Source organism: Paralichthys olivaceus, chromosome 1 (genome assembly GCF_024713975.1).
Source record: "Paralichthys olivaceus isolate ysfri-2021 chromosome 1, ASM2471397v2, whole genome shotgun sequence".
In the NCBI taxonomy this organism is placed as follows: Eukaryota; Metazoa; Chordata; class Actinopteri; order Pleuronectiformes; family Paralichthyidae; genus Paralichthys; species Paralichthys olivaceus.
In genome coordinates, this window is record NC_091093.1 from 24,044,580 (window position 1) to 24,056,897 (window position 12,318).

General features: G+C 40.3%; 2 protein-coding genes across 2 annotated transcripts in view; both read right to left on the reverse strand.

Moving 5' to 3' along the window:
• Nucleotides 1-7: 7 nt before the first annotated feature.
• LOC109625003 (KH homology domain-containing protein 4-like) lies at nt 8-8,223 on the reverse strand. Its single transcript, XM_020079998.2, has 14 exons — nt 7,883-8,223; nt 6,838-7,111; nt 6,621-6,737; nt 6,411-6,487; nt 6,048-6,100; nt 5,743-5,948; nt 4,991-5,199; nt 4,514-4,574; nt 4,180-4,237; nt 3,724-3,959; nt 3,414-3,515; nt 2,330-2,415; nt 2,134-2,246; nt 8-1,708 (listed from the first exon to the last, which is right to left on the reverse strand). The coding sequence occupies exons 1-14, from the start codon at nt 7,939-7,941 to the stop codon at nt 1,578-1,580; spliced, it is 1,782 nt and encodes a 593-aa protein (XP_019935557.1). The 5' UTR covers nt 7,942-8,223; the 3' UTR covers nt 8-1,577.
• Nucleotides 8,224-9,560: 1,337 nt separating this feature from the next.
• pde8a (phosphodiesterase 8A) overlaps nt 9,561-12,318 on the reverse strand; it is a 41,274-nt gene continuing 38,516 nt past the window's right edge. Inside the window, exons 20-22 of the mRNA XM_020080265.2 lie at nt 12,129-12,293; nt 11,867-11,996; nt 9,561-11,724 (exon numbers count right to left, since the gene is read on the reverse strand). Coding sequence (XP_019935824.1) covers nt 11,618-11,724; nt 11,867-11,996; nt 12,129-12,293 — 402 coding nt within the window. The 3' untranslated portion in view covers nt 9,561-11,617. The remainder of the gene's footprint in view (nt 11,725-11,866; nt 11,997-12,128; nt 12,294-12,318) is intronic.

Sequence of the window (12,318 nt, forward strand, 5' to 3'; positions counted from 1 at the left end):
TCCAAAATAAGGGGTTTTCAGTTGTTTTTATTATAGTATTCCATGGGAACAGGCAAACACCATTTTCCAAGATAAGAAAAAGTTTCACTGAATTTTACAATATGTTCTTATATCATCAGTAACTCTGCAGAGAACACGTGTCCATAGAAGGAATAAGGGGCTTGTTCTTGATTAACAAAAGATGCATTGAAAATAAAAATGAAACTGTTAAAGAGGGGGAAAAAAATTATATTCTATATTTAAAAAAATAAAATTAAAAAAAAAAAAAAGGAAAAATCCACCATGAATATTTCCACAGTGTTGGCTTCTGATGATGTGCTTCACTGGACCCATTTGTTTAACGGAGGTGGAGAAAACTTAAAGACAGTAATAACACAAAGGGGATTTGTATTCTCTAAAACCACATCCTCAAGGACTGAAAGGACATTAGGCCACATGTTTTAAATGTGTTGCATTTTATGTCATGTGGCCATAAACAAACACACAATAACAGTGTTGTAGTTTGCAGGGTATCTATATTTACATTTTCTATGTAAGTGGATATTTAAAAACACCAAATTCACACCAACTGTGTGAGGGATCAAAGAAAGGCATTCTGAGAAGCTAGGAGAAAGAAAAAAAAAAGTTGCGCACAAAGTAAAAATACAACAGGACAAGAACATTAAAAACCTTAAGAGTCCAGGAAAGCAGCAAACATCAAAGTGCCAATTCAAAGATCAAACAGACCAGTGTTTTTTTAAGTATCTTTAACCTGCTTATAATTATATGTACTTTACCAAACTGATAGCAAGAGTAAATTATCTATTTAAGAACACCAACATGCCGAGCTGTTTTCATTTCATCAATCACCATTATTCTGTGTCACTCAATCTGTTCCTTTTTTTGAAAACAATGTGTGCTCACTTTTCCATGTGTTGGATTGTGGCCAGTTGAACTGTCTTTGCACGTCAGGTCTATTATTTGCAGCTGAAGCCTGAAACTCATCTGTCAATGTTTGAAACGCACATGTTGCTTCTGATTTTGTCTGAACACACAGACCCATGGTAGAAGTGAGTTTTCAATGCGTTTCCATATGTGAAAGAGAATTGGCGAGAAAAACAGAGTGAGGGCCGGAGACTGATTAACTTTTTTCATCATCACCACCTAAATCTACAAAGAGCTGTTTTGACATCAGTTATTTTAGTGATTGTGTCGTCCCTCACTGATCAATCATCTGAGGGATTGCCCAATCCTAATCAATTCCATATTAACACCATTAACCTCACGAAGCGTTGTCATTGGTTGTCGATGACCAGTTACTTCAAACAAGTGGGTTTTAATATGCAGAGAGAACAAACAACTGTTATTCTGCATGGATGGAAGCAAATTAAAGTAATTTGACAAGGAAAATAGCAATACCACAATTTGTTGTAGTCAGTAAATTATGAAAAAACACTGGTGTAGTCTTCAAACTGTGTGTGATGACACAAAGGTGGATTTTTCCCTTTATGGGGTCGAGTTTGAGAACTGCCGAGACATACTGACTGTAGAGTTTGTCTGCAATTATCCTGGACAGTGGGGGTGGGGCAGGGCAAGGGTTAGGAGTTATCGGTCTTACTGCTGTGTGTCCTCTCCTCCTCTTCGTCAGAGGAGTCTCCGCCATAGGGCACAAGCCCAGACGCATCTTTGTCCACTTTAGACTTCTTCTCACACACATCCTCTTGAACACCTGTATGGGCACAATAAAAAGAGAGAGAAAAGAGAAGGGAGATTGGAGACATGGGAGAGACACAAAGAGAGAGGGGGGAGAGACAAAGCGAGAGAACAGAACAAAAAGGAAACCCATTGAGGAGCCCCATGTTAGCGGTGGTTTTTGAGTTCGTTTGATCCACAGCCGGGGGGAGAAGATATCAAATGAAACGGCAGCACAGCACACATCCATAACAGGCAGGTCCAGGGACACATGTTGAGAGAGAAAACAAGGGAAAGACAAAAAACATATACAAGAAGACCGTGTTAGAGGGTTCTGCCAGCGGAGAGATTCACATAGGTCTCCCACTCCTCCCCCATCCTCCACGGGGGGAGATGCCATTTCATGCAACACCACAGAAGTAATCGGGCTCTCAGAATACTAGGACATAAACAAATGCATACCCATTGGCACGGTGTTGCCGGGCAGAACGGCTTGATCGTCTGTCTCTCTCGGCCTTTTGCGTGCAACAGGGGCGGGAGCCACAAAGAGAGGTGGTGGCGGCGGCATCAGAATTCTGAAGAGAGAAGAATGTCAGTATCTAACGACACAAGATTTGTGAAGAATAACATACAAAGGAAATGAGATCTATTAACAGACCTTTCTACAGCTTTTTCCTCTCCAACACTGGAGGCAGGAAGTGCAGGCTCCTGATGAGCAGGACCCTCTAGAGAGCGGCTGGTTGGCTGAAATGAAAAATAAAACTTTAACTTCAGCATGTGAAAACTCTACTTTCAAACCTTAAATGCTTTTAAGTATTTGAAAGGCTGGATTAGATTAAAAACAAGATTTTTCATTTACCCCTTATCAAAAAACAGCTTTGTTAACTACAAGACACCCCTGTTTAAACAGCAGTCCATGTCCTCTTGCATGTATGGGGACAAAAAAACTAAGAAATGAACTAGTTGGAACCAAATGTTCCTTCTTCTCCATTTAAAATCTGTTTCTCTTTACTCAAATTCCCAAAAAATATTAAAGCCACGACCCCTTAAAATACTTTTCTACAGTGCATACATCTGCCATTTGTCTGAGTCAGTCAGACCTTGACGAGAAAGTTCTGAGTTGTAATCAGACCTCTCAGCCTGTGTCATAGGTACAGGGTTTCTACAGGTTCTAAAAGTTCAATTTTATTTATTTTAGACCACAATGAATGGAATTAAGACCCATGTCAAGTACGCCAGATATGAAGGAATATAACAGTCACAACATTTTGGAAAGTTCCCTTTAATTGAACATAAGGTGAAGAAGCCAAATAGAGAATAAACCTCAAAACACTACGTAATCTTTCAAGCTACTTCTTTTAAGTGTGGTGGAGGTATTTAATTATGTTAATATAATTAACACCTTAAACATCTTTAATACCTAGAATATATTATTCTAATACAAAACCTTTATGTAGGAAACGGTTAAAGTTACGAGCAAAGCAAATAACATTTATGTAACTTGTGACTCAGCTACTCTAAAATAAGTTAAGAGAAAAGAAATGTATGAAAAACAGTCATTTCATGAAATGCATCTTTGTGCGGTGGACTGATTGATTGTTGTGGTTTAGATTAACACTTGACCAGAGAGTCATGGTTCAGCAACAACTCTTAACAGATCAATCAATGAATAAAAGACATGTTCATATCAATGGCCATGATTAACTTTCATTAATGTGTGAGGGTGATACTCTTCAGCTTACCTGCTCCTCCTTAGCCGCCTCATGGAATTGACGTTTGGGACTTCCCGGGTCAGGAGGGGTCTTTAGAGAGCCTTCATCCACTGTCTCACTGCTGCCAGGATCCTGAAGTAGATCAAATCCAACACACGCATACACTGATGCTGCAGCAGGGTTGTAAAAAACTAAAAGTACTCCTTGTAGGCCTTTCATTGTGCGAATTACTGTATAAACAACGAGGTTGAAACCTTGAACTCGTTTTATGAACCATGTGATGTGTTTGCACAGATTTAAACTGCTCTCTATAGTAAGTGTGGCAGCTTTAATCAATTACCTGGACGAGATAGGGATGTGGTTTCCTAGGACACACCGGATACTGAACCATTGCCTGAGAAGATGGAGGGTTTGTCGACATGTTAGAATGACTTGGTGGACCATTTGCATTACTCCAATAACCACGGTCTCCTGGATACGCTGAATAGCCACCAGCATACCCATTTGCTGGGTAGTTATACCAGGACCCCTGGCTAGAGTAATTGCTATTAGGTGGATATCCATGTGCTGGGTATGCTGAAATGAAAGTACAGAATGTGGCGTTAACAGCTTATATCACATGGTTCGATAACAGGGTGTTCTGAATAATTTCACCAACTATTTCAACATATTGTTGAGCCACTACTGACGTCAAAGGATTAATCACCACAGGAAGAATGCAGTCAGTTAGTACCTGGTATTTGGGCACCCTGTTGGAATTTGCCTGTTCAGATAGAGTGTGTAACAGAATACTCACGTTGTGTTGAGCCTGTGGCCGTGTACACCGACACCATTCGGGTATGTTCATCTCTCACCTGAGGGAAAATAAAAAGTATTGAAATACCTGAATACAAATACAAAAAGGTTTTAGTGATATATTTTCAGTAATTGCATTGTGGGTAGGTGCAGAGCACTCAAAACCTATCTCTGGAGATCAGGTGGTTCACGCTACCCATTTTTCTTTTGGAGGTGGGTATCAGTGAAAACTATACGCTTTAATAGTTTCACCTTCTTATACCTCCCATTAGACTTTGATCAAATTCCAATCAGCTCCACAACTTTATTTATGATGGCAGTTATCATAAACTTACAGTTTCCAGCAGACTCTCAGTGAGTTTCTTTGCTGCCTCCAATCCAGGTGTGTTTGGGTGACTGTAAAACAAGTTATGTTTGTTGAAATATCAATATCAGAGACCACCAAAAGGTTTGGGCATTGGTGTTATTCCGTCAACTCACCCATGATTCACAACATTTTCTGCGGTGAATGTCATATGGATATTCGTTAAGAATTAACCCCTGGGAGCTTGCAATCGTTTAGCTCTATTCCAAATACTTTTAGGTTTGGCCCTGTGAGCCAATTTTTATCATGTTTGTGATTATTTAAACAGGTTTTCTAAGATTCACAAACAGCTGGATTAAAATGGTGGAAATTTATACTGAACATCCAAAAGAAGTGTATGGATTTTCCAAAAATGATTCATGTAAATAGGTATTGCTTAATGATTTACAATAATGTTAATAAGAAAATAGTTTCAATGATATATTTTCCCCTGAAAGAGGAATCTTACCTGATGTAAACATAAAGCGGCTCAAAAGACTCTCGTTTAGATGCTTGTTCAATGTAGCCAGAACCTTTCCCCCTAAGGAAGACTCGAGCCCCCGTCTCCGTCTGGATGTGACTCAGGTATGAACCTCCCGGACCCTCGACTTTTTCATTCACGTTAAATGAGGGCAATGTTTGGTCCAGACCCACAAAGATCTTTGTATGCACAAAACTCTGGGGATAAGAAAAAAATGAGATTTACTAAAAGATCCTGAACATTTAAGTTGTTTACTAACATCTAAAATAAAGTTGGCTAGTAGTAAAAGAGCCTTGTGAGCAGATGCAGTGATCCAAGGCTTTTCACTGTAGACCAGGGATGTTCTCTCTGCTATTTAATGTGGGAGGTGGGTATCAGTGATGGCAACATAGTCTTCACTTGCCTCACTTTCTTTACCTCCATTTATAAAAGCTTGACTCTAATGCAATTAAAACCTTGTAGAACAGATATTCAACATGAGACCCCACTATACAGTATGTATGTTACTTTGTGTAATTATTTTTATGTGGGAGTGTTTCAAATCCTGATAAATCAAAAGTGCTCCACATATAATGTTAACTCGTATCCCTGGGTGTATTGTGCGATTACCTAACAATACATTTTGAGAGAGCAATGAGGAAATCACCCATTCATTGACATTCACTTTTATAGGGCTGGCTCTGCATTTCACCACTGTTTGTAGGGGCTTAAACTTTAACATAGATGTCATGTCTACCTACCCCTGAATAAGGAGCGGAAGGCCGATGTCCCTGGCCTGGCACTGAGTTGGCATTTGGCATCCGTTGTGCAGAAGAGGGGATGACAGGTCGAGGAGGCTGAGGGTAGAGCGTGAGCGGAGGCATTACAGGCACCTGTTGTCCTCCGGATGCTGCTGATGCTCTCAACAGGTCCTCAGAGATGATCTCCTTTATCCTTATCACAGCCTCTGATGTTCAGAAAAGTCAACTCAGATGTCTGATACACAAACGTCAACAATGACAGACTCTGTATGTTGAACACTTTAAAAAAAATTTTTGCCACTTACTATTGACGTTATCTTGGGTCTTTCCCTGGACATGCAAATACAAAGGTCTTTGTCTAAAGGAAAGCAAATCGGAAAGTCATGAACACAGAACTACAAAACACATTTTCTACATTACCACTGCAACACTTACAAATTAATTTCGCATGAACATGCATTTTATTTAATTAACATTGCACTTCTAGTATATATGTTTTCTTAGCAAGAAAGTATGCAAAATGACATTCTTATATAGTTTGCAACAACTTGTCCAACGAATAATAAGATGCATATAACTACAAACTGCATGTTGGTAAGGTATTATCTAGTGATGTCACACTTCAGTTATGGATAACAACTTTTGCAGGAACATGTCTAAATACATACCCTACACCATTCCCTTTTTCATTGTCAGTCATGAAATGACCTTTTGTTGAGACGACTGCTCCACTACACTGTCGAATCTGGAAAAGTTGAGAGAAACAATAAATAAAGAGATGAGAAGGATTTTTAGAATACATCATTTCCCCCCCATTGTCCAATTATCTAATATGTGATGTTTTAAATGCAACAGTGCCATGGCCCCTTCTCACTTACCTCCTCTTGTGTTTTTCCTTTAGTAAGAAGGTCCCGGCAATTTATCGGTACATCATTTATGTCAACTTCTGTGACTACCATCTCTTCTGTGGTGGTTGGCACAGGCACACTTGTGATCTAAAATATATTTGAAATGACATGGCAGACTGTAAGTCCTCTAATGACTGCATAACCAAGACATATGCTGTTATCTGTAACGTGTTTAAATCTTGTGCACCTTTGCAAGTAATGGAGGAGGAGTCAATAGCTTTCCTTTTGCCATTAACATGGCATTGATTTTAGCAGCCATGGCCGCAGCCATCTCCACCCCTCCCTGAGGCGCAGGGTTTTCTCCCGTTTGTTGTGGTTGGGAAAGTGTTGCATTTGATCCTCCCGTGCTGCTGACTCCAGATAATGAAACAGGGTGAGCTGCATTTTCACTGCTCCTCTGCTGCCTCACGTCTACACTCTGTTTAGGTTGAGCCCGCTGATCCCATCTGCTGCTTAGGCACCTGAGAATAAAACCAAAAATAAAATATCACACAAGCACATAAGCATTACACAATTCCAATTACTGACCAGACCTAAAGATAATTAGTTGAATTTAACTTGAGTACAAAACTTTTCCGATGTCAACTTTCTCATGTTAAAACTCACAAACAGTTGAAGCACAAACTGCTATGGAAATGAACGAGGGGCCACGTGTTGAGCCAATTTTACATGTTGATGTCCCCAAACAGTAAAACATTAGAGGAGACACATTAAACACCTGAAACAACGACACTGTTTTGTGTAGATGTACCAAACAGTGCGCTGTTATAAGGAAACCTCAAATACACTGTGTTTTCATCAAGTCTTAATCTCTATCACAAAGATAGCAACACTGTGTTTTGCTCCAGATCACCAGGGATAATAGTTAACGACTGATTATTTCTTCTTAACTAAGCCAGTTAGCTGGTTCAGTTAGCCAGCGCTGCCCAATACTTACGCTAAGGTAGCTTGCCCAGCAAGTTACGATCCAGTTTTAAACATTCTTACTTACGGTATTTGGTTAAAAACTAAAGTTGACTCGAGGGTCCGGTTACTGTGATGGCACACAACCAGAGAATCCCGCTGTTGTTGACTTTGAAGCGCACAAATCCCAAGATGCGGGCTAACATTTATTAGCAGGCCGCGACCGTGTATGCTAGCTGTTGCTAAAGCTTCACTGTGGCTTGCGTTAGCTTAGCCGGCCCGTGCAGCGACACTCGCGTTACCGAATTAATGTGAAAACGGACACTCACGGTGTTTGTCCAGTCATTCCCGAAGACATAGCACCACTCCACCGGATCTGCAGTGACATAAAAACAGTTTCTAATGGAGTTGACGGTGGACGACGACGACGGCCGCCATAAGTCTGCTCTCCTCCGGCGACTTCTTCTGACGTGTTGTCGCAAAGTGTGACCCGGCGGAAAAGAGGAGTTTCCTCTTTATGTAACACTGCGCCTCAGTCAGAGACACACGTGCGGGTCGTTAGCAAACACATCGACTCAGCTTCTACAACGTGGAAGGTAAAGAGACTTTCAGCCATTCAAGTTATCAGCTATACAAATACAGTGCGTTGCCTCGGGTCCATGGCTGCACTAACCTGCTTTGGGACCAGGGGCATTAAAGAGCAGCTGGGCCCCTTTTAAAGGTGCAGCCCAGGCCACTGTCTGGTTCCTTTAGAACTCGTTCATAACACTAAAGTTTTTATAATTCAAAATGGAAACACACAAATACTGCCCTTTTAAAAAGTTGACTAGATACTTTCTTCAGACCCATACTACTCTGGAGTTGTCAAGCCACTAATTTTATATCTAGATATTAAAATAACAGCAACACTAATTGTTTTAGTGACGTTAATCTTAAATACAGTATTAAAGAACTATTACTCCATTGTCATCTATAAAAGATAACACCTTTTTTTGAATGAAAGCCTTCATTCTGGGACATAAATCCACATGTGACATTTTCAACAAAGCAAACAGCTCTAAAAAGTATTGAAAATTCAGATTTTTTTAATTATAAAGAGACCTCTTGCCTCACATGTGCATTAGAAAAGGCAGCTGCAAGTACCAAGGTGACCTGGGTTTGATTCAAGATTCAACTGGGATGGGACTAAAACAGTATGCAGTCTGATTAAATGTGAATGTGTTTTATTCTAGTGGTAGAATCAAAGTAATGTGTCTGACACATCCTTTGTTTTTAGTTAACTGATGTCAATGATATTGAAGGGGACAACTCTCTGGATAGGGGAGTCCAGACCCCCCTGTCCCTCACCTAGGAAATCTGTCCCTGGGCATTAGCATGTGTAAAATACCACTTAATGTGTTATTATGAACTGGTTTAGCTATCTTGTGCATTTGACTGTATCGTAGCGATGAAGGAGTGGGGCCATGGTGTTGAGGTATCGTGATGAAAAAACTAAAACACTTTTCTTGACAACTGGGGTAATTTTCTCTGTGTTCATCATTGTTGTCGCACAATTTAAACATCAACATCAGTTGGTACATATCACACTGAGCATATTTTCCACATGAATAAATAGAAAACATTTAGTAGCTTTCAGTTCTTTTCAAATATCTGATGGTCGCTGGCTTCTATTGAGCCCCATCAGGGGCTTTTCTCTCCTCTTGTATTTCAACATGAGCACAATGTTTGATATATCCCTCAGTTAGTAACCATTGGTTGAACACTAGTTTTCATGATGCATTGTTGGATACAATGAGCCCACTATACCAGGTATAAATATTCTTTATAACATTTAGTTTGAGATGCATTATGCCTCTATTAAAAAAAATCTTTGATTCAATCTAGGTCATTCCATAACCTGAAAATGAAGATGGTTACAATTAAAACAACAATGTAAAAGAATGGGTGAGAAAGATAATATAAATAAGAGGACAGACATTGACATGTTGCAGGAAATAGACAGCAAACTTATAATTGACATTATTTTTTATTTTTCATTGAATAGTTTCTAATTTTTTCCGTGCCTTCAGACCAAGATGTGAATCAGAAGGAACAAACAAATCCCCTGATCGAGTGTACAATTCTGTCATAAGAGAGAAACAAAGATAACCATGGTCAACACAGCTTATTAACCATCATTTTCTTAGCTGTTATGGCATTTATATACTGTTTAAAGAGGAAATATTCTTAATAAGCAACAATCTTTAACATATATTAGTATCCTAATCTGAAAACAACCTTGAACAAAAAGCTGTTCCCTGGGTTTGTGCATAAGGGCGTTGGACAAGTGGCCAAAGTAGAATGATGTTTGATCAAAAATCAATGCAAGCCGGCCTCCAGGAGACTGCTTAAAGACAGTGATAGACAACTCTGCGATCCACATCCTTCCTAACCATTCAGTTCTCTGTATACATGCTGTGTGGCCATCCAATTCACAGGTACTCAGATAGCTAGAGTGGCTGATCTCATATGCTGCAAATCCAGTGTAAAATTCATTGTCTATAAAAATATTGAGATTTACTTGAACATAACCTTCTGACTACGTTATAATAAAAACTCCAGATGTCCGTTGCAGTTGCACAGTGGGATGTACTGTATAAATATTGTATAAAATAAGGCAGTCTTTTCAGTAGGATAAACCAGATACAAAAATTTCTGGGAGAAAAAATTTTCAAGTCCAAAATGTTTTCACATATTTCTGCTGTTGTCAAATGTCAAGCGGTTTACAGCATTAAACCAAGAGTAAGGGATTGTTGCAACAATGAATGCACCCAAGAACCTACAGCCAACACACACACACACACACACACACACACACACACACACACACACACACACACACACACACACACACACACACACACACACACACACACACACACACACACACACACACACACAGACTCCTGATGATCAACAATAACAGCTTATTCTCCAATGCAACATCCCATCCCTGGACAAATCACTGAGACGTAGACATTTCTAATATTGTTTACAGTGCAATACAAAAGTGTTCATTCAAACTGGTACTGTACTTTTGATAAGAAAATAAAATGTTTAATATGGTAATGCTTCATATGAATAATAATTGTAAATTTTTGAGAGTTATAGTAGTATTTGTCTTCAACAGCTTTGGCTTCTCTTTCTCTTTTTTAAATTCATTTTTGTTCTTATTTATTTATCAACTAATTCAATTATGAATTTTAATATAGAAAATATGGAACATCTACGAAAAATTAACATACCAAATCATCTGTAATTAGTTACCTATGATTATGATGTTGAGGTTTTCGTCTCTCAGCAGTGGCTGAAGTTAAGATCCACTCCCTGACCCAGAAAGAAAGCATCCCCCCCCATATGTCTGTGATGACAGCTACATGTCAACTTAGATGTGTTTCTGAAGGACACGTGAAAATATTGCCCAAAACAAGCATTGGAGTGTTCTTTCATGGTGTGGCCTCCAGGGGCAGAAGGAGCAGTCCTGCCTTGCTGCGAGCACAGGGATGGAGATCAAATGTGATGATATGGTCGGAGGAGGATTGGACACAATATCCAGACCACGCTTCCATCCGCTCCTCCCTTCTTCTTCAGTAAACAAGCAGTTTTTACTTAACAGCAACTTCACAGGCAAACAGGAGAGCCCACATGGTGATTCGGGGGACGGATGCTTTGCCAGAAGGCCTTTAAAGGACCCTCTCTCAGTTATGTCTCTTGACCAGCTACACTCCAAATGCCTGAGAGGCACAAGAAGTTCATAAGGATGCCGTTTGTGTCTGTTTGTCACAGTTCTCATCTGACAGGGCTGTAAAGCCAGCAACGTTTACTGCTGCAACTGCCTGTCAGGTAGTCCTTCTGTGGATTTTCTGCATCGACGGACATGTGGACGCTTGGCGTGCTACAGAAGCAGGAGAGTGAAGGCGAGGAGGCCCTTTTGGCTGGCTGGGCTGGCAGGGGGACAGAAGCCCCGGTAGGAGAGAGGACGGCTGCCCCGGACCACGGCGTCCCAGGGCCAAACACTGCGGCGCCTACTCTGGAGGCGGTCGTAGGCTGTGCAGCTTTCTCTCGTCCAGGCCTTTCCAGTACTTGAAGTTGTTGTCCAAGTGCTGCATAAGATTGGGGAGGTCTGCAAAAGCTGAGGAGAAGATATAAGGAGTTGAAGCTCAATATGAGATTTGTCACTTGTTTTTACCTCTACATTCCCTCTAGAAAAAATGGATAAAATAAAAACTAATGATCATTATTGCACTGTAGGTGTCTGTACTGTGCAGTCTTACCGTCCCATGCATCAAACATGTCCGTAATGAAGTAGTCTATGAAGGAAATCTGGGACTTCGGGATGCTACAGGTGTTTCGGTCAAACACTGGCATAACCACTGGTAAACCTTGTCTCTTCTCTTCGTCCGTCTGTACCAGAGATGAAGGCACGAGTGATCATCACTCACAATAATACATGAAAGAATAAATGACAAAGAAAGAAGGTGGAGCTGCTTGATCTTTCTCCTCTCACCACAAGCAACTATATTTTTTTCTCCGTACCTGTGCAAAATATTCCTCTGAGATGCGTCCAGCCCACTCTATACACAGCTCCTGAGGCCTGCATGGATTGGAGATGTCTGCACACTTAATCAGCATCCGCTTGACAAGGATGCGATTCTCAGGGGACGTCAGAACGCCTTTGACAGATTCCTCATCACTGTTTCCCTAAAACAAAAGAGAAGTAAGTTCT

Coding starts and splice junctions, on each gene's coding strand:
- LOC109625003 (XM_020079998.2), bottom strand. CDS start 7,941: ATGTCACTGCAGATCCGGTGGAGTGGTGCTATGTCTTCGGGAATGACT. Junction 5,200..5,742: donor CTTCCGCTCCTTATTCAGGG/GTAGGTAGACAT, acceptor TCTTATCCCCAG/AGTTTTGTGCATACAAAGAT. Junction 2,416..3,413: donor AGGCGGCTAAGGAGGAGCAG/GTAAGCTGAAGA, acceptor TTTTCATTTCAG/CCAACCAGCCGCTCTCTAGA.